The following is a 22,884-nucleotide window of genomic DNA, read 5'->3' as shown; positions in this document are numbered from 1 at the left end:
AAACATTCTTTTTTCTCTTCCTCTTTTTATTGTAAAGTTTTTATCCTCTTGCTACTTTCAAGTTTTTATAGTTTATATATGAAAGAATTATTTTAATATTACTGTTCTAAAACTTGTAATTTTTCCTTATTTCCTTTCCTCGTTGAGCTATTTCCCCTGTTGGAGCCCCTGGGCTTATAGCATCCCGCTTTTCCAACTAGGGTTACAGCTTAACAAGTAATATTAATAATAATAACAATAATAATAATAATAATAATAATAACACTAACACTAACAATAACAATAATAATAATAATAATAATAATAATAATAAGATATTATGTTCGAGTGTACCCTCAAACAACAGCTGTAAAAACCCATGATGCAATTATTATGGTCATACTGATCACTTTATTTCCGTTCTTGCAGAAGAATGATGTATTTTCGATTTCCCCGTCGAAGTATGGGGACAGGAATGGTGCTCCTGATTGCCTGCATGGGGCTCTATCACCTACTGGGTTTCTCGACCATCAGTGATGCGGATGACAGGGTGGCTATAAGGTGAAGTATACTTCATATATTATTGTTTTAGATATTGTTAATTAGTTCTAATGTTATTTTTGTAGATTAATGCATGACTGTTTAGCATGTATTGCTTGAATTATCCTTAATGAATTGTTTTATAATATCCTATAGTGCTACCACTTGGTTTACGTAACAGATTTTTTAATTAAAAGGAGCTATAGTCGACACAGAGATTCCGGGTGAAATAAGCCCCGCCCCATGATGACGTCATAGCCAATCATGTTGTCTCCCGCGTTAACAGCGGACACGATGCGTTCCCCTAAAGTTAGTATACTTTGAAAATAGGCCCCGCCCCCTGATGTCGTCATAGCAAATCATGTTGCCTCCTGCGTTAACATCGGTTACAACGCATCCCCTTATAGGGATTATGTTAGTATAGTTTGAAACTATGACGTCAACAGAGGGCGGGGCTTATTTCACCTGGAATTATTGCGGCGACTATAGACAGTAGTCAATAACAGATGATCTCTTCAACAAAACCAAGAGAAATTATTTATAAATATTTTGCATATATTTAATTTTATATTCTGGAAGACGAGAATTGGCATACTTCTCTAGTGTCTTACTTTTTACTTTCTACTATCCCAACGTCTATCTCTGCGTTGGCTAATTGGTGTTTAATCACAGTGATTGAGCTAATAATCGATCGTATTGCCACTAGAATATAGCAGCGAAAATCACATACATTACATCTCCATCGAAAAAAGACGTTACTAATGAAAGTTCATTTATTATTATTATTATTTTTTTTTTATTATTATTATTATTGTTATTATTATTATTATTATTATTATTATTATTATTACTAGCTAAGTTACAACCCTAGTTGGAAAAGCAAGATGCTATAAGCCCAAGGGCTCCAACAGGGAAAAATAGCATAGTGAGGAAGGAAATAAGGAAATAAACAAACGATCTGAGGAATAATGAACAATTAAAATAAAATATTTTAAAAACAGTAACAACATCAAAACATATTTCATTAATAAACTATAAAAAGACTTATGTCAGCCTGTTCAACATAAAAAACATTTGGTGCAAGTTTGAACTTTTGAAGTTCTATCGATTCAACTAAATGATTAGGAGCATCATTACTGATTGAATGTTTCTCGGAAAAAAATCTATTATAAAGATAACGAAAAGGAACAAAAAGACAGAAGATAACGTTAGATTTGAGGCTTCAAGATCACTTTGCATAAAGATAAAAAAGGCCTGAAAATCAAGGATGTTTGAATAGAGGTAAAGCTTGGAATGAAAATTCGAATATAAGCTTCTAATTAATTATCATAATTAAAATGGCAAATTCTTAGAAGATACTTAAATCATAGTTTAATAACGAAAATTAATAATTGTAAAAACAAAAATCATGATTCTCTGTCTACCTGTCTGTCTGTCTAAAATTGTGGAGGTAATCAAGAAATACCGATAATATGGAAATCGATAAAGGGAATGACAACACCATAGCAACACTGAGAGAGAGAGAGAGAGAGAGAGAGAGAGAGAGAGAGAGAGAGAGAGAGAGAGAGAGAGAGTGTTATGAGCAGATCAGAGGTTAAATGACTAAATAGTTATAACAATGATTGTATCTGAATCAAGTTCATTTTATTCTATATCACCTGAAATTACAGATAAAAATCAGGCTATATATCAGTTTAGAGAGATCGGTGATATTGTACGGACATGACTCGTGGGAAGACAATGAAATAATATCTAAATTTTGTAAATTTGAGAACAAAGCCCTCGGAGGAATATCGGGAGCTAAATGGCACGACAGACTTAGAAATGAAACTATAAGAGAGATTACTCGAGTGCCATATGTGAATGATACCATGGTAAAGGGTAGATGGAGATGGTTTAGGCATGCTATTCACACTCCCCAAGAGAGATTAGTTCACTAAACTTTCAACTGGGATCCACAAGACACTAGAAGAGTTGGAAAACCCAGGCCTACATGGCTGAAGACTATGAAACGTTAAGTGGGAGATGATGAATGGAGAAGTATTGAATTAAAAGCTCAAGATAGAGACGACTGGCGAAATCTAACAGAGGCCCTTGGCGTCAATAGGCGTAGGAGGAGATGATGATATTATCTTCAATAGCAATAATGTATGTATGTATATATACATATACATATATATACATATATATGTGTAATTATATATATATATATATATATATATATATATATATATATATATTAATCAGTTTAATAATAAAATGACAATTAATTCATTGGTTTTAGCACTTTCACTTTTGCTAAATAAAAGCATTTAGTTATTCTATTTTTTCTCTTCTTGTTTTGCATGTTTAATCTGTATTTAGATCTATTTGTTTTAATGTTTATAGTTAAAGACTTGCATATATGAATGTTTAAGCTTTGCACATAATAACCATAACACATTACTTTACATAATTTGATTTTAGTAGGTTTTAGAATTAATTACAGGTAGCATTCCTCACGTGAGAAACCGCGAGAAACCGCGAGATTCGTTAGGCCAGGCCTTTACCAAGGTAGGTGTACTGAGAGAGAGAGAGAGAGAGAGAGAGAGAGAGAGAGAGAGAGAGAGAGAGAGAGAGTGTGTGTGTGTGTGTGTGTATGTGTGTTTTTCAGAGGGTTTACAATTCCTTTCTATCTCCTGTGACTTTTCGTTGCACGTTAGTTATCACCGATATTAGCGGAAATATTGTTCGCGTTGATTTTCTCGAAATACAGTGACAAATATCTGGTCTTTATATTAAGTCTGTTCAAGACAGTAAGGTTCAATGAAATTTCCCGAAACGTTATTTTAGCTTATTTCCTTATTTTCCCTTATCTAAAGACATTTACAGTAAACATTAATAAAATATTAACATAATAGATAATATTATAAACCTTAATTCTTAAAATTTAGTTTCCAATGCGGTATGTAACGACAGGAAAGATGAGGAGAAACTGAAGAAATAGTTTTTATCCGATGTTAAAAGCGAACGTTTATCTGCTGACTCATCAGGCGGCATTGCCTAACCCTCCTTGGTCCTAGCTTGGGCTAGCTTGGGTAAGGAGGGGGTTTGGGCGCTTGACCATATATGGTCAGTCTCTAGGGCACTGTCCTGCTTGATAGGGCAACGTCATTGTCCCTTGCCTCCGCCATTCATGAGCGACGTTTAAACGTTTCCAGACGAGCCATCCATTCCAAGGGGCCAGCATTGCGGAATTGGTATCATTTTAACTCTTAAAACCAATCACACAGCTTTCATACAATAACATCTAAAGGCTAAACAAGACGGGATTAACAGGATAATAAAATAAATTCTTAAATTAATTAAAGCTTGTGATATAAACTAATACTCTGTATGAGTATTTTCCAGTTCAGGGTATTACAATTTTCCCCCAGTATATCTCTTAAAGGTTCGCCCTGGAGAAAATATGTACTCCTCTGAAGATTAAAAACAGGACAATTGACTAAAATATAGTTGATATCTACTGTTACTTGACAGGTATTACAAAGAGGGGCCTGTCTCCCTTCCCCACTCTTCAAATAAATGATTGTGGGCTGCATTTGTATGGCCAATAAGCAGTCTAGTTAAAATGATATTATATCCCCTACTTGTAGAATTAAAAGATGACCATTTATCCACCGAAGTGTGGGTTTGTTTAATTTTGTATATGTGGTCAGTTTAGACCATCGACCCTGCCACTTAATCTTACAGTAAAAATCTTGCTTTTAATGTCTTTGTAAGGAATACTTGTGAGGGATGGATGGAGCAAGTAGACTTGAAGCCTCCTTAGCTGCCTTATCTACTCGTTCATTCCCATCCACCCCAACGTGGGCAGGGACCCAACAGTAGTGAACACTGATATTCTTCCTAGACTGCAGAAGTACTAACTAGTCTTGTACCTCTTGTACTAGATGATGGCGTGACATAATTTATTTGAGAATAAATCGCTATTGGAATCCGTAAAAATTGTATAAAAAAAAAACTATTTTGATAATTTTTAAAAATATGATTGGGTACAAAAATTGAAAAGCGTATGGTTGTGTATTAAAATTGAAAAGCGTGTGGTTGGGTACAAAAACCGAGAAGCATATTGTGACGTGGTCACTCAGGGGTCACCAAATGAGACGGACCAAGAGTAGGTTGTGACTCAAAAGGCGAGATGAAAGCAACTGAGTCACAACCTAATCTTGGCCCGTCACATTGGTCACTCCGGGGTCACCACGTCACATTGCGCAATGGTAGCGCGTCTGACTCAAGATCAGAAGGCTGGGTGTTCGGGTCACTCAGGGGTCACCAATGTGACGTGGTCACTCCGGGGTCACCAATGTGACGGGCCAAGTGTAGGTTGTGACTCAGTTGCTTTCATCTCGCCTTTTGAGTCACAACCTACTCTTGGCCCGTCACAGTATGGTTGGGTAAATAAATTGAAAAGCGTATCTGTAAAATCGTCCTGTGAGATGGAAGTAGCAACTGATGAAGTTTCTTTCTAATAACAATATCCCCCACCACAAATGCCCTTCCAACAGCATTACTGAAGTAAATTTCGAATCACTTGCAGGAAGGACATTGAGTCGAGAATAAAGCTAGTAGTTCCTCCTGCAACAAGAAGGTAAGGTTCTTCTCAAATTAGTCCTTTGTAACCTAATATCGTCCTTGCCATGCTATTTGTCGTATGCTTAGTAGGCTTATAACTCGTATATCATTGTTTGTACCCCTTATATAACTATTATAAGTTATTGTAACTGCATTGTTAATTTAGACAGTGATAGTATGTTCGTATCATTTGTGGTTGGAGCCTCAATATAAAGGTCAGTAATATGAAATTAAATGGAGAAAAATAAATTTGAAAAATTATACAATACCATTTATGAAAATGGATGAAACAAAGACCTCTTAGAAAACATAAACTCTGTATTTTTTTTATGTAAGGCGATAAAATCAACACAGATTGGTATCTCATATGTTAAGCCATCGGCTCTTTGTAATACAAAATTATCTGCATTAAAAACTGTTTTTGAAATTGAATTAAAAATTCCTTCATTTCCGGCCAAGTAGAAGATTCACCCGATATCTTTCATCTAAATCTCCCTTTTGTATGAATGATAATCAACACATTACCGTGGCCTTTCAGCACCCAAACCCACCTGGCCTGCCAACACCCCTTGCTGGACGTGAACAATCCAGAAATCTACCGGTTCTTCCACAAAGTGGATCCCATTCGGTGTAACGAAGAGGCAGATTGGGTCACCGTGAAAGGATCTTTGGCGACCATTACTGCACGAGCCAAAAAGGACCACGGCGGTGATGTTGAATGCTCGTTCACTGGTAAGTACTAATGGGATGGTGCGATTTAAGGTTTAAGAACTCATGAATGGCAGAGGGAGAGGGACCATATATACATACGATCAGCGCCCAAACTCATTCTCCATCAAGCTGAGGACAGGCAATGGCTTCTCATGACTCGGCAGGTAGACTTATAGGCTCCCCGAAACACTCCCATCCTTAGCTCACAAGGATGGTAAGGTTGCAGACACTACTATACATTGTAATTCAACGTATTTACAAAGCTCTAGAACGTTATCAACGGCAATCAAGTGCATAAAGAAAAAAAAACTAACCGATCAAAATTATTGCAGACTCTAATTGTATTGAACATGCAAACAGAAGTCTCGTTTCAAAGTTTATATTTCAACGTTGTTACTGAAATTAGGATACTATATACTCTTTAATTATTACATTTACTGTATAGTTTATTTATTCCCTTATGTTTTTCCTCGCTGGGCTACTTTTCCTTTATTTTCTTTCCTCGCTGGGCTACTTTTCCATATTGGAGCCCTATCGGATTTACAGAACCCTACTCTGGTTGTAGCAAATAATAATAATAATAATAATAATAATAATAATAATAATAATAATAATAATAATAATAATAATAATAATAACCTATATAAAACTAACCATTATTGAAATATTGCAGAACTGCTACGTGATGGGGACGATGCAACTAGGCGAGGTTTAACAACGACGACTCACGACTATTTCACATTCACTAATTCTGATTTCTACATCGTCTCTTGCGTTGGCAAGGACGGAAAAACGTGAGTATCTGTTTCTGCAAAAAAAAGTCGTTTTCGATTAGATATCTTTGTGTAATCAATCTTAAGTTACTTCAATCCCAAAAAGAATACCAATACCATGAGTAACTTTAATCGGGTTGAACAACTTAAACAACTCTAAAATATTTAATTTTTCCTTGTTTCCTTTCCTTACTGTGCTATTTTCCCTGTTGGGGCCCCTGGGCTTATAGCATCTTGCTTTTACAAATAGGGTTGTAGCTTAATAATAATAATAATAATAATAATAATAATAATAATAATAATAATAATAATAATAATAATAAGTGTAGTGTGAGTGTGAACGTCATTTGAACATACGTTTTCGTTAAAATGAGAGATTGTGAGTTCTGCAGTGGTGATATTTCATGTGAATGCGACATACGATGCTGTATATATATATATATATATATATATATATATATATATATATATATATATATATATATATATATATATATATATATATATATATATATATATATATATATATATATATATAATATATATATATATATATATATATATATATATATATATATATATATATATATATATATATATATATATATATATATATATATATATATATATATATATATATATATATATATATATATATATATAATGTGTGCATATAAAGAAACAGCAAAAAAATTCTAAATAGCCTTGTTTTGTTATCAAGAAGAAACTCGTGCAAAGATATATATTTTCTGAAGTTCACCAAACTTGATTTAGTAACAGATGCATATAAAATCAAGACCTACAATACCTAGAACATGGGTTCCCAACCTGGGGTACATTTTTACTCTTTAGGGGTTACATTGGATATAATATGATAACCAGTCGCAAAATGCATGAGATTGAATGAAAAAAAAAAACAATATAAATTTCATTGTTTTCTTTTTTATCATTAACTTCATGGATAGGCCTACACAGGAATCTATAAAAAAATATCAAATTGTTATAGAAGAACAAAGCCTCTGTACCGTAGTCTACCATTGTCTTGGGTTAGAGTTCTCTTGCTTGAGGTTACATTCGGGCACACTATTCTATCTGATTTCTCTTCCTCTTGTTTTGTTAAAGTTTAATAGTTTATATAGGAAATATTTATTTTAATATTACTGTTATTAGAATATTTTATTTTCCCTTGTTTCCATTCCTATCTGGGCTATTTTCCCTGTTGGGGCCCCTGGGCTTAAAGCATCCTGCTTTTCCAACTAGGGTTGTAGCTTAGCAAGAGATCATAATAATAATAACCCTTGGCCTAGAATCTTTGTAAATATAGTCACAAGCAGGAATATATATTTTTTTTGGGGGGGTGAATTTTTAATTTTCACAAAATATCTAACCAATTCCAATTTCTCATTACTTTACATGTATAAGAGACTCTTTAGCTATGGTAAGCAGCTCTTCTAGAAAGTCACTCCAAAATCAAGCAATTGTTCTCTATTCTTGGGTAGTGCCATAGCCTCTGTACCATGGTCTTCCACTGTCTTGGGTTAGAGTTCTCTTACTTGAGGGTACACTCGGGCACGTTATTCTATCTTATTTCTCTTCGTCTTGATTTTTTATAATTTTCATATGAAAGATTCACTTTAATCTTGTTACTGTTCTTAGAATATTCGAATTGTTCATTACTTCTCTAGTAATTTTCTATTTTCTTATTTCCTATCCTCACTAGGCTATTTTCCCCTGTTGGAGCCCTTGGGCTTAAAGCATCTTGCTTTTTCCAACTAGGGTTGTAGCTTAGCAAGTAATAATAATAATAATAATAATAATAATAATAATAATAATAATAATAATAATGATGATGATGATGATGATGATGATGATGATGATGATGATGATGATGATGATGATGATGATGATGATGATGATGATAATAATAATAAGCGATTCCTCGGAAGGTTAACTAACAAAATAAAACTTTTGTAGATGGGAAAACACCCTAGCAGGAATCAGAATCGACGAAGAGGTCCGTGCCAATATCGGTTGGGACAAGGTTCCAGAAGACGGTATCCATCTGAGTTTCCTCATAGTGGGTTTCGACTCCCTCTCGCGAAATACCTTCATACGAACCCTGCCGAAGACCTACGCATTCTTAACGGAGACCCTAGGCGCGTTCGTCTTGGAGGGATATAATATCGTAGGCGATGGCACGCCCCAGCAGTTAATACCAATTTTTACAGGTAAGCATTTCGAGTAATACCTAGTCTTGAAGGTACAAAGACACTCCTAGTCCTAATACCTATTCTTACAGGTAAGCATTTCGAGTAATACCTAGTCTTGAAGGTACAAAGACACTCCTAGTCCTAATACCTATTCTTACAGGTAAGCATTTCGAGTAATACCTAGTCTTGAAGGTATAAAAAACACTCCTAGACGTAATACCTATTCTTACAGGTAAGCATTTCGAGTAATACCTAGTCTTGAAGGTACAAAGACACTCCTAGTCCTAATACCTATTCTTACAGGTAAGCATTTCGAGTAATACCTAGTCTTGAAGGTACAAAGACACTCCTAGTCCTAATACCTATTCTTACAGGTAAGCATTTCGAGTAATACCTAGTCTTGAAGGTACAAAGACACTCCTAGTCGTAATACCTATTCTTACAGGTAAGCATTTCGAGTAATACCTAGTCTTGAAGGTATAAAAAACACTCCTAGACATAATACCTATTCTTACAGGTAAGCATTTCGAGTAATACCTAGTCTTGAAGGTATAAAAAACACTCCTAGTCCTAATACCTATTCTTACAGGTAAGCATTTCGAGTAATACCTAGTCTTGAAGGTACAAAGACACTCCTAGACGTAATACCTATTCTTACAGGTAAGCATTTCGAGTAATACCTAGTCTTGAAGGTACAAAGACACTCCTAGTCGTAATACCTATTCTTACAGGTAAGCATTTCGAGTAATACCTAGTCTTGAAGGTACAAAGACACTCCTAGTCGTAATACCTATTCTTACAGGTAAGCATTTCGAGTAATACCTAGTCTTGAAGGTACAAAGACACTCCTAGTCGTAATACCTATTCTTACAGGTAAGCATTTCGAGTAATACCTAGTCTTGAAGGTATAAAAAACACTCCTAGACGTAATACCTATTCTTACAGGTAAGCATTTCGAGTAATACCTAGTCTTGAAGGTATAAAAAACACTCCTAGACGTAATACCTATTCTTACAGGTAAGCATTTCGAGTAATACCTAGTCTTGAAGGTATAAAAAACACTCCTAGACGTAATACCTATTCTTACAGGTAAGCATTTCGAGTAATACCTAGTCTTGAAGGTACAAAGACACTCCTAGTCCTAATACCTATTCTTACAGGTAAGCATTTCGAGTAATACCTAGTCTTGAAGGTATAAAAAACACTCCTAGTCCTAATACCTATTCTTACAGGTAAGCATTTCGAGTAATACCTAGTCTTGAAGGTATAAAAAACACTCCTAGTCCTAATACCTATTCTTACAGGTAAGCATTTCGAGTAATACCTAGTCTTGAAGGTATAAAAAACACTCCTAGTCCTAATACCTATTCTTACAGGTAAGCATTTCGAGTAATACCTAGTCTTGAAGGTACAAAGACACTCCTAGTCCTAATACCTATTCTTACAGGTAAGCATTTCGAGTAATACCTAGTCTTGAAGGTATAAAAAACACTCCTAGTCCTAATACCTATTCTTACAGGTAAGCATTTCGAGTAATACCTAGTCTTGAAGGTATAAAAAACACTCCTAGTCCTAATACCTATTCTTACAGGTAAGCATTTCGAGTAATACCTAGTTTTGAAGGTACAAAGACACTCCTAGTCCTAATACCTATTCTTACATGTAAGCATTTCGAGTCTTGTATGCTTATTCTTGCAAGTAAGTCCTTCGGGTCGTAAGCATTTCTAGTTTGTATCTAGTTTTGAAGGTATAAACACTCTTAGTCGTAATATCTATTCTTACACGTCAGCACTTCGAGTCTTTGATGCCTAGTCTTAAAGGAAAACACTCCCTATTCTTACATGTAAGCATATCGAATCTTTGGTGCTTATTCTTGATGGTATAGGCACTCCTAGTTGTATGTTTCCCTGTCCAATATATTTTTTATGAATTACTTTGATTTTAGATAAAGTTGAATGTAATAGGATAACCAAGTTTTGCATTATTTGGGCATACGTACTTATTGGTAGATAGGCCTATTGCTACTCACATGCAATTGAATTAATATTTCACTGTCTGGGTATTTGGTGACAATTATGCAAAAATTTAATTGGAAACAATTAGGTTAGTTAATTTACTTACTTTAAAGGCTGCCTTTCTTGTTCTAACTTCTTGAGCTCTTCTTCCACTCCAAATTACTTTCTTCCAAACAACTCGAAAACAGCCTCGTTCACTTAGACCTCTCAATGACAATGCTATGTAATTAAATACTTAATTTCTTATTTATTATTTTCTCTACTACGTATCATATTCCAAATCAAATTTCCTTTCCCAAGCTGACTCTATTTCTATGGCTCATCCTGAAAACTTTGTTTCTGTTCCTTCTGAAGCATAGGCCTACTTGCATATATTTTGGCATGGCCTTCCCCTGTCTTGGGTTAGAGTTCTCTTGCTTGAGGGTATACTCGGACATGCTGTTCTATCTTATACCTTTTCAAGTTTTTTATAGTTTATATGTGCAGGATCTACTTTGATATTATTACTGTTCTTGAAATATTTTATTTTGAATGCTTATTACTTCTCTTGCAGTTTATTTACTTCCATGTTTCCTTTCCTCACTGGGCTATTTTTCCCTGTTGGAGCCCTTATGCTTAAAACATCCTGTTTTTCCAACTAGGGTTGTAGCTTAGATAATAATAATAATAATAATAATAATAATAATAATAATAATAATAATAGCTAAATTCAAATTATCAATATTTCACTGAGTATTTGAAAAATAATATGCGAAATTACTTTGAAACAACAAATTAGGGTAATTATAGCAATGTTTGGTTCTATTCCTTGAGAAACTTATGAATTTAAACTTCAAGCTCTGTTCCTTCTGAAACATAGGCCTACGCAGTATAAATATAACTTTTCAGTATTTTCTGACATGGAAATGGCCATTTAAAGATTTCTTGTACTTTAAGGTCACCATAAAACCATAAATTAATATAAAACTATCCTTAAGAAACCTACGAATTTAAACTTCAAGCTCTGTTCCTTCTGAAACATAGGCCTACGCAATATGAATAATAACTTCTCAACACTTTCTGACATGGAAAGGGTCATTTCAAGAATCCTTGTTCTTTAAGGTCACCATAAAACCACAAATTAACAGAAAGATTTTACTTAACCGTTAAGTAACCAACACTGAAATAGTTTTCTTTACTCCACTAAGGTAAGACTGAACTGGAATTACCCGAAACTCGGCGCAGAATGGGGGAACGGGCGCAGTTCGTGAATGCTTATCCTTTTATTTGGAATGACTTCAAGAAGAATGGTTATGTCACTAGTAAGTATGTTATTAAACCGTGAAGGGTAATATTCGTGTAAATTATTATTTTGAACGTACACTTTCCCGGGTTTTCTAAAGAAATGTTTCTTCCCTTAACGCGCAAAGTAAACTGACGTAAATTTTCAGAAAAATCACCTTATATCGTCGGTTTCAATTATCGTACATTTTGTAAAAAATTATCTTACATTGTTGTTATCCTTAGCCATTTCTTTTCATCCAAATAAAGTAAACGTACTCATTCTGAAAATTATATTATACTCTTTTAATTATTATTAATCTTTAAAGTGGATGAATATTGCAATAATTATATAGAGGATTAAATATCAATTAACGTACGTTTTGTAAAAAAAAAAAATTATCTTACATTGCTGTTTTCCTTAGCCATTTCTTTTCACCCAAATAAAGTAAACGTACTCATTCTGAAAATTATATTATACTCTTTTAATTATTATTAATCTTTAAAATGGATGAATATTGCAAAAATTATATAGAGGATTAAATATCAATTAACGTACGTTTTGTAAAAAAAAAATTATCTTACATTGCTGTTTTCCTTAGCCATTTCTTTTCACCCAAATAAAGTAAACGTACTCATTCTGAAAATTATATTATACTCTTTTAATTATTATTAATCTTTAAAATGGATGAATATTGCAAAAATTATATAGAGGATTAAATATCAATTAACGTACGTTTTGTAAAAAAAAAATTATCTTACATTGCTGTTTTCCTTAGCCATTTCTTTTCACCCAAATAAAGTAAACGTACTCTTTTCTGAAAATTATGTTATATTCTTTTAATTATTATTAATCTTTAAAATGGATGAATTATGCAAAGATTATATAGAGGATTAAATATACATTGCAGTGTTCGCCGAAGACCAGCCCCACATAGGAACCTTTCAGTACAGACTCCGGGGTTTCGATGCTCCTCCAACGGACCATTACATGAGGCCGTTCTTCGTAAAGACTTATCCGGAATATAAAAGTCATCCAAAACTCTGTTTCAGATCGATCCCAAGACACAAAGTAAGCGACATTGAACAATTTTACAAGATTTATTTTGTCTGGATATTTTTTGTCGGCAATGAACGGTTCTCTAATTAGGAAATCGTTCCGTAGAAAAAAAAATAAAAAAAATAATAGAATATGTCTAATTCATACTTATTCTGGTATCAGAATCTTTAAGTAAGAGTTAATAATTCATATTTGGTCCTGTTAATCAAATACCAATCATCTAAAAAGTAATTAGATTAATCACCAAATCATACATTTCTGCAGTAGGCTTATAGTCTAGGCCTAAGTGAAGCTATGGAAAAACGAGTCAATTTGTTTTAACATGTTATCTCAGGGTTCATATCTTGAAAGATGTTTTAATGGAGAGTTTTCCTGATAGTTTTAAAATCACAGAAGTCTAATAGACATTTTATATTCACTTAACGGATACAGTTAATCTCGTATTAATCTATTGAACTTCAAACATTCAAACTAGCAGCAAATGATTTTACATTGAACAGGCTGACATAATTAGTCTCTTTTTACAGTTTGTATATGAAAGATCTGTTTTAATGTTGTTACTGTTCTTAAATCATTTTATTTCAATTGCTCATTACTTCACATATAGTTTATTCACTTTCTTTTCTCGCTGTTTTTTCCCCTGTTGACCCCTTGGGCTTATAGCATCCTACTTTTCAAACTAGGGTTGTAGCTTAGCTAATAATAATAATAACAACAACAACAACAACAACAACAACAACAACAACAACAATAATAATAATAATAATAATAATAATAATAATAATAATAATAATAATAATAATAATAATATCTACTTTAAACCTAGACCGACTCAATATTTACTCCCAGAGGTGATCAGCATCCGGTTCTAGACTTTATATATTATCAAAATTATTATTATCCTCATTAATATTATTACTATCTAATCTACAACCCTATATAGAAAAAAAAAAGCAGGATGCTATAAGCCTTAGGGTCCCAACAGGGAAAAATAGAAATGCGAGTTAAGGAAATAAATAAATTGTAAGATAATTAACTAATGAAGAATATAGAATATCTTAAGATCATAATTAGAAAACGGGATGGTATATTGTATGCACAATAGCGCCACCAGCGAAAAATAAATGGTCCTAGAGAATTTTGATATATTTCAGTCTGTAACAGATTTTAATTAATCATGAAATATGTATTTAAATTTTTTTTATTTCTAGTTTAAAGGCTGCTCATGAATGGCTGAGGCAAGGGACAGTGACATTGCCCTATCAAGCAGTACAGGACAATGCCTTATAGACTGACCATATATACAAATAATCAGCACCCAAGCCTCCTCTCCACCCAAGCTAGAACCAAGAAGGGTCAGGCAGTGGCTGCTGATGACTCAGCAGATAGAACTATAGGCTCCCCCAAACCTCCTATTCTTAGTTCACACGGATGGTGAGGTTGCAGCGACCAAAGAAAATAGCGAGTTTGAGAGGGACTCGAACACCAGTCAGGGATGTTACCACATAGGCCACCACAAGGCGTTATTTTGTCAAATTAAGATTATTACATAAAATCTACTTGATTCAATTATGTGCTTATCCAACACACTATAGTCAATTTCTTTTAGCGATGCAGATTTGCACCGACTCGCAGCGGTGCCCTTTTAGCTCGGAAAAGTTTCCTGATCGCTGATTGGTTGGACGAGATAATTCTAACCAATCAGCGATCAGGAAATTTTTCCGAGCTAAAAGGGCACCGCTGCGAGTCAGTGCAAATATGCATCGCTAAAAGAAATGGACTATAGTTAGCTTTAGCTTATTTATCTTATCATTATACTGTACATTTCAAACGAAAATGGGTAAAGAAGGCAAAATATCCGGAACAGTTCCTCCTTTACTTAACCTAAATGGCTTTATCAGTCACTGTCCAAAGGGATAGACGGCCCTTTCGGCTGATATATTTGACAGAAAGCAAAAATAATGAGAGACTAGAGATTCATTCCTGTTTTCTTTAGTGATGCCTATAGAGATATAACCACAGACGGCATTTTTCCTTGGTTTTTTGTAAAGGCAAATGATTTATAATTTCCAAATTAGACTTATTTTTCCTAAGTTAGCAACAAGACGTTCTATTTTCATTTGTTGGAGAATTGGTAATGTTACTCCATTAGATAAATATGTTTGTGGTATTTCTAGCCCTGCTAATTACCATGCAATTTCCATAACTCTCATAATACCTAAAGTTTTATAATGTCTCGTGGCTAGTAGGCCTAACGATAATAATAATGATAGATGCACGTACAGCCTCTCTTGACTTCTACTTTCCATTACAATTAGGGGTTGTGGTGGCCTGGTGGTAGCGTCCTCGCCTGGTGATTGCCAGACTGGGGCACGAGTCCCGCTCAAATTTGTTAGTTCCTTTGATCACTGCAACCTAACTATCCTTGTGAGTTAAAGATGGAGGCCAATGGGGGGAGCCTAAAGGTCTGCCTGCTGAGTCATCAGCAGCCATTCCCTGGCCCTCCTTGTTCCTAACTTGGGTGGAGAGGGTGCTGATCATACGTTATGTATCTAGGGCATTGTCATGCTTGATAGGGCATTGTCACTGTCCCTTGCCTTGCCTTTAAACCCCTCCTGCCTTGAGCCTTGGCATTTTCAGATAAGAGATTTCCCCTTTGAATATTATCAGTTCTAGATTATATAATCTAATACTAAACTCAGTTTAATGGATGTCGTACAGTATTATGTATTATCATTACGCCATTATCGCTGTAATTTCTCTATATATTCAACAGAATTTCATATAAACATTATTCCAGGTATTCTTTAACTACATTTACAACTTTATGGAGGAATATAAGAACGCCCCCAAATTCGGCTTTGCTTTCCACTCGGAGCTTTCGCACGACGACTACAACCTCATCTCTGTGGCTGACCAGGACCTGTATGACCTGCTCTTTGACCTGCATAAGGGAGGTCATCTAAACAGCACAGTATTAGTTTTCATGAGCGACCATGGTCACAGGTAACAAACACACGCACACAAACAAGCATATGCACCTATACAAATATTGCAAGTTATCACCCAATATAACTCGGACCATTTTAGTAATGTGTAATTTTCAGTATATTATTTTACACAGTTGAAATTGTGAATTACAACTTGTTTAATAAAAATATGCTTAAAATTTCAATGCATTGTCACAGACGTAATCATATCTTATTGCATGCTACGAATGTCTTGAATCAATATTTTTTTATTTACAGTAGGCCTCCAAACTTTATCTAATCCTTGTTATGGGCTTTCTCTGACGCCTATGAAAAATACCTTGGATACTTGCAAAAAATAATGCAATAAAATTGACAATATTTTGGCCAACTAAAATCTCATACAGTATTTTAAAAGTAGGCCTTCTTCTTATCTTATGAAAGTCAAACACTCTAACAAGAATAATAAGATTTGCTTCAATGCCTTAACACTTTTACCCCCAAAAGGACGTACTGGTACGTTTCACAAAACTCATCCCTTTACCCCCATGGACGTACCAGTACGTCCTTGCAAAAAAATGCTATAAAAATTTTTTTTTTTTCATATTTTTGATATTCTTTTTTTTAAATTCAGGCATTTTCCAAGAGAATGAGACCAACCTGACCTCTCTATGACAAAAACTAAGGCTGTTAGAGCAATTTAAAAAATATATACTGCAAAATGTGCTGGGGAAAAAATAACCCCTTGGGGGTTAAGGGTTGGAAATTTCCAAAGAGCCTGGGGGTAAAAGGGTTAAGCTTAGAACAATCACCTTAATTATGCCTCGCAGGAGAGTAATGCCGCCACTGCACCCAATGCGGTGCACTGTAGGCATTAATAGGTGCACCAACGGTTTAATGTTATACTTGACCTCCATCCACGCTTCTTTCCTTCCATCAACACGTGCCCGCACCATCTCAGCCGTGACCTAAACTCCACAAATTCTATTCAAGCTTGAAAATAAATGTAGTTAATGCAACAATCTTATTCGACTTAGTATTATTAAGCTGTTTTCTTCAGGTTTACAACCATCCGTGGGACGCAACAGGGCAAACAAGAAGAGCGACTCCCCTTCATGTCCATTGCCCTGCCCAAAGTCTTCCGGGAGAAGTACCCTTCAGCGGCTGATAATGTTAGGTTTGTCATACAATCTCTGGTGCGTAAACTATCATAGGAATTATTATAATGGAGTACTTGAAATGTACATATCTTTGTTTGGGTATTCTGAATACCTTTCTGGGGTTAATATTCTATTATTAATGATTTAGCAGTGAGAGTGGATATGAATGTGTTGATGTGGTTTGGCCATGTTGAGAGAATGGAAAATGGTTGTCTGCTAAACATGGTGATGAATACAAGAGTTGATGGGAGAAGTACAAGAGGAAGGCCAAGGTTTGGGTGGATGGATGGAGTGAAGAAAGCTCTGGGTGATAGGAGGATAGATGTGAGAGAGGCAAGAGAGAGTGCTACAAATAGGAATGAATGGCGAGCGATTGTGACGCAGTTCTGATAGGCCCTGCTGCTTCCTCTGGGGATTCAGCATATGAAATTTTATTTGTGGTGAATAACGAGGGAGGGTGTGCTGTGGCACCCTAGCAGTACCAGCCAAACTCGGCTGAATCCCTTGTCAGGCTGGGAGGAGCGGAGAGAGGGAAGGTCCTCTTTTGTTCCTTGTTTGATGTCAGCTAACCCGCAAAAGTGGGCGAAGTACCTTAGTAAATAGAATTCATATGAGGAACAGACTTGATAGATAAAATTTAAATATTATTCATCATAGGCTTCATTTTCTAACTTACTTTTCATAAATAAGATTAAAAACTATATACAGTATATATTTCATCACCAAAATTTATTTGGGCCAGCCATTGACGAGTCAAGACTGACTCACTATGTAGGTAAATCAGCATTATTATAGTAAAAAATATTCAAACAAAAATTTCTACTTCTTTAAGGACTTTTATGTTAGTCTTAATACTCCTTCCAAGGCAATTCACCAGTTTCAAGGCCTTTGTTTTCTTAACAGAGAAAACATCCACCGCTTGACGACTCCCTTCGACCTGTATCCAACTATGCAGGATGTTTTGCACTTCTCAGGGGCACGACTCGGCCAGGTCACGGAAAGAGCAATTTCTCTGTTCAGCCAAGTCAGTATTCGGTTCACGAACTAGGTCTCAGCCCATAGCATTATGTAATTACTATTTTACATCTTCTGACAGTAAATGCTTCTTTTCATAACTTTCCGTCAAATAAAATCAAAGGAGCTCATCATGTAGAGTGCGAAGCCACAGAGAAATTTCAAGTGACATTATGTTTTTGTAATGCAATAGTTCATATAATCATTTTATCATTATATGAATGATTTTTTTCATCATTATAAGAGAGTTGATTTTCAATATGTAACAGGTATCCTAATTATACAAAATAATTGATTTTTACGATTATTTGAAATTAATATTTTTCATTCTATATACAATGTATTTTCATCAATAACCAAAATAATTAGTACATCATGATATGAAAGGATTATTCTTTGTAATATAAATGGATTACTGTTACCATTGTACAAAATTACTTTTTCATTGTAAAAAAAAAAAGGATTACTTTATCATTGTAAAAAAAGATTACTTTATAATTGTAAAAAAGGATTACTTTATCATTGTATGAAAGGATTACTTCATAACTGTACAAAATGATTACTTTTATTATTGTATGACTGGATTATTCTTACTTAGTTAATCTTAGCTGTAAAACCTCAAGATACATAATTTCTTAATTGCTCCAACATACAAACATTAATTATCATTGCTCAATCTGTAGGGACATTCTTACTTAACAAACTTGAAATATTTATGGTTGTTTAAAATGGGAAGCCTGTCAAATGTTATAAATTCTAGTTGATAATGACTATATGACACTGAAGGAAATATAATATGTAATTTCTCTCTGACTTCTCAGCCCTTAGGTTTATTAAGATGAAAGATTATATAATGCAAAATCAACAACCACCAGGTTCCAACATCACGCACATGCTCGGATGCATTTATCGAGCCTCACTGGTGCGCTTGCCTTAGCTGGGAACCCGTAGGAGTGGAAGAAGAAAGGGTTAAAAGGGCTGCCCAGGCTCTCGTCCACTACATAAATACGTACACGTCATCTCACCGTTCCCTTTGTCAGGAGTTAACTTTAGATAAGATAACTTGGGCAGGAAGATTGCTGCCTAATAAAGGTAAGGGTGTGAGATTTTACTTATGAATAATATGTAGTATTAGTGTCATCCAGTTCTCCAGCTTTGAGGAAACGTTAATACTGTACATTACAAGTATTTCCATGTTCAAACGTTTCCAAGGGAAGATCATACTATATATGCAATGACTAACAAAACAATAATACAACTCCTTTATGAAAATACAACTCCTTTATGAAAGTTGCATTGCTTCCATGAAATATAAGTTGAAACCTTTGTGACCTAAGTACTTACTGTATACAGTATATATACAGTATTACATGTGTCTTGGATCTACTGGTCACTATTTTATCAGTCAATTAAGTAATATACAGTATTTACAATAATTGAAAGGACTAAGAACCCTATAGCATGTGAAATTCCTTACACATATTGAGAATAAATTTTCACTACTAGTAAATAATAACTACACTTTACTTTGGAGGAATGAATTTCACATATCTGTATTTAACGCCAGTAATTATCTGATATTAAAAGTGGTATGATTTGGGAACACGGGACAGATCTCACAAAGTTACAATACTGTATTGACTAATTTTAAAACTCATCTTTTACAGGTCTACTTTCTTTCAAACATAGTGCTGACATGGATGGATTTGTTCCGGACCTGAGTGATTCCACAGCAGTGAGTGAAGTCGTGTTTCAAGTTCACGTACAAACCCTTCCGGGCCACTCGCAATTTGAATCGTCTCTTACTTACAGTATTAGACAAGACACATTTTCAGTGAAGGTGAGCCTGTTAAAGTTGAAATCTGTTTATAAGGTCAGTATATGGTAACTCATGAATGGCAGAGCCGAAGGACTTAGTTCAATGGCTGTTGATGACTCAGCAGATAGACACATAGGCCCCCAAAAAGCACCCTTTCCTAGGATGATAAAGTTCGAGACACTATTTGAAACAATCAAGTTTTTAGTATTCATAGAACTCCCACCTCACAGATTACAAGCAGGAGAATTTCAAATAGGCCAAGACAAAAAATGATAAATGAGTTCAACACATTATAGAACAGCAATTAATTTTTAAAATAATGAAAAAACATTATTCTAAAATGAGATATATTATTACAGTACTTTACTCAAAAATACCAACCCCCATTTCCTGTTTATATCTTGCCGAGTCAATAAAGTCATACATTTAACCAGCAAAATGGATACAACATACAGTATGGTATTTAAGGTTTGTTTGATCCTTAAAATAGCCTTTATAACTCTGGTCATAATGCTTGACATACAGCCACCCAAAATGGGGTAAGTAAAATAATTTTAGGCAAAAAAAAAAGAAAAAAAAAAACCCTTGACGATCATCACAAATCTCTTGAATTCAAAATGCAACTAGAGGGGTACTCAGTAGAGCGCAGAACTCTACCGCGGCATCTTATTTCTCGATCTTTTGCTCGACTTTGACCTTTGGCCTTAACATGTATTAATTGACATGTATTTTCATACAATCAAATATGAACCAAGTTTGAAGTCTCTATGACAAAACTCCAAACTTACGGCTCATTACGTGAATTGGACATTTTGCTTGACCTTCCAAAATTTAATCATTTCCATCTTTTTACATAACAGCTAATCCCTGCAAGTTTCATTACTCTATGATTAAAATTGTATCCAGGAAGGTGTTCACTAACAAACACACATACTTTGTTGGCGGAGGTAATTATACACTTTTAATAGCCACATAATGATACAAATTTGACTGAGCGTTAAATCATTTAACTCTTTTTAATTAGGTTGTGAATATCCTTTGGCCTATGCCTTAATGTAAAGGACTGCCAGCATTTACTGGGGTCGAGAAAAGGGGTGTGATGTTAGCATCCTTACCCTTAAACATTCTGAGAAACTAGTGCCATGCTTTCCAAAGAGGATTAAAGAATATGATGAAAATATATATACTATACTGTATACAGTATTGATTTGTGTGCATATTTGCTTTAGACGTGAAAAAAAAATATTCCAAAGTAATAGCTTTCAAATTTTTGCACAGAATAATTCAGCTTTTCATAGAGACAAGTTCCTAGAGACACAATGCTAATGGCCTTACTGTAGTCTACTTAAAACACTCTGGAAAGAAATTTTCTTTTGAGGTGAAGGCACAGGGCACAAACAGTAGTTCTCTTCAGTAGGAATATTCATATTGTACAGTAATAAGTTGGCCAGAAAGGAATCATCCTCTGTAAGCATAGACCAGAAATTAAAAAGAAATCATGCACAACATAGCAATAAAAGTAATATCGATGTAATGTTACAGACAAAAAGATAGTAAACATTATTAATGCCCAGTTATTCATATTCCTACTTTTGCAATACTTTACATTATTTAATGCGCACTCTTTTAACAGATCGACGACATCAGTCGAACCAACAAATATGGCGACCAGTCTCACTGCATCATGAAAACGCAAGAGCAATTAAGAAAGTTTTGTTACTGCAGAGAGCCTCCACCCCCTCCGCCTCAAGAGAAAACATAATGGCGACGAAATGAAGGATGAAATGCATTTATATAACCTGAAGATATATATATGTCTTAGTATCTATTCTTGTATGATTAATAATGGTATAGCAATGTAACTGCCTTGCAATGGATTTTGAAAGATTCTTGACGAAAGTGTTTGTAGAATTTAAGAAATTTTTGTATAAAGACTGAAAGAAATATTTTCCTTATTTCTTTTGCTGTCTGTTTTTCCTCTTAAAGTTGAATGACTTAAGCAAAAATTGTGCAACATGTAATTTGCCAAAAGTACTATTGCGGAGAAATACTGATTGTAGTTTATTAAGACAATATTAGCAACTGTTATTTGCCGACAGTGCTATTACAGAGAAATATAGATTGTATTGTAGTTTATTAAGTCAATATTAGCATCTGTACTCTTACAATATCCTTTTTGGGCTCGAGCCATGTCGTCCTGATGGAAGTTCCTTCTGGCAACATCTACAATACAGGTATAATATTTCTGCGATTGATATCACAAGAGAATTACCGTCAGGTATCACGGGGTTCCAACCCCCGGAAACGACTATCCGAAGATATCGTGTATTATCAGGGACGTATCCTAAGATAACCATAGATATCTGCACCCCAAACAGACCTTACCCAGTCTAATCCACTAAGGGGAAGGATAAATAAGGAATACCATAGATATAATCCATCAGCATAGAAGCTAATGTAAACCTATGCATTTCAATCAAGCTATGGCAATAGAAGAGAAATTTTTAATACATAATTTCTCACCATTTGGAAATGCTATGAATTTAACCAGATTTGCCAGGATAGAAAAAAATATCATCAACATATTACTGTACAACTGAGATGGGGAACAATAATTTGAGTAAAAAGGCAATCCATCCTTCAAAAACCACTGAAGAAGCTTATGAAAACATTCACACTATTTCTATTATTTCAACACTAAACCCAGTACAGTATTGATTGTGATATACACTTCGCAGCAACATCTTTGTCGACAGAATA

General features: G+C 34.5%; 1 protein-coding gene and 1 long non-coding RNA gene across 3 annotated transcripts in view; one reads left to right on the top strand and one right to left on the bottom strand.

Annotated features, from left to right (window-relative positions):
• Positions 1-6,637, bottom strand: part of LOC137660181 (uncharacterized) — a 31,513-nt gene extending 24,876 nt beyond the window's left edge. Inside the window, exon 1 of the long non-coding RNA XR_011047650.1 lies at positions 6,499-6,637. This is a non-coding gene — a long non-coding RNA (uncharacterized lncRNA). The remainder of the gene's footprint in view (positions 1-6,498) is intronic.
• Positions 1-22,083, top strand: part of LOC137660180 (uncharacterized) — a 22,785-nt gene extending 702 nt beyond the window's left edge. Inside the window, exons 2-14 of one of the 2 annotated variants that reach the window (XM_068394875.1) lie at positions 409-540; positions 5,099-5,149; positions 5,672-5,865; positions 6,518-6,638; positions 8,592-8,845; positions 12,030-12,143; positions 13,014-13,174; positions 15,963-16,168; positions 17,192-17,308; positions 18,195-18,315; positions 19,181-19,397; positions 19,973-20,145; positions 21,758-22,083. In XM_068394875.1, coding sequence (XP_068250976.1) covers positions 409-540; positions 5,099-5,149; positions 5,672-5,865; positions 6,518-6,638; positions 8,592-8,845; positions 12,030-12,143; positions 13,014-13,174; positions 15,963-16,168; positions 17,192-17,308; positions 18,195-18,315; positions 19,181-19,397; positions 19,973-20,145; positions 21,758-21,886 — 1,990 coding nt within the window. In that variant the 3' untranslated portion in view covers positions 21,887-22,083. The remainder of the gene's footprint in view (positions 1-408; positions 541-5,098; positions 5,150-5,671; positions 5,866-6,517; positions 6,639-8,591; positions 8,846-12,029; positions 12,144-13,013; positions 13,175-15,962; positions 16,169-17,191; positions 17,309-18,194; positions 18,316-19,180; positions 19,398-19,972; positions 20,146-21,757) is intronic. The other variant, XM_068394876.1, reaches the window with a different exon arrangement.
• Positions 22,084-22,884: the final 801 nt, after the last annotated feature.

Source organism: Palaemon carinicauda, chromosome 20, assembly GCF_036898095.1.
Source record: "Palaemon carinicauda isolate YSFRI2023 chromosome 20, ASM3689809v2, whole genome shotgun sequence".
NCBI classification, from domain to species: domain Eukaryota; kingdom Metazoa; phylum Arthropoda; class Malacostraca; order Decapoda; family Palaemonidae; genus Palaemon; species Palaemon carinicauda.
The sequence above is the reverse complement of the archived record's forward strand: the minus strand, read 5'-3'. Positions and strand labels throughout refer to the sequence as shown.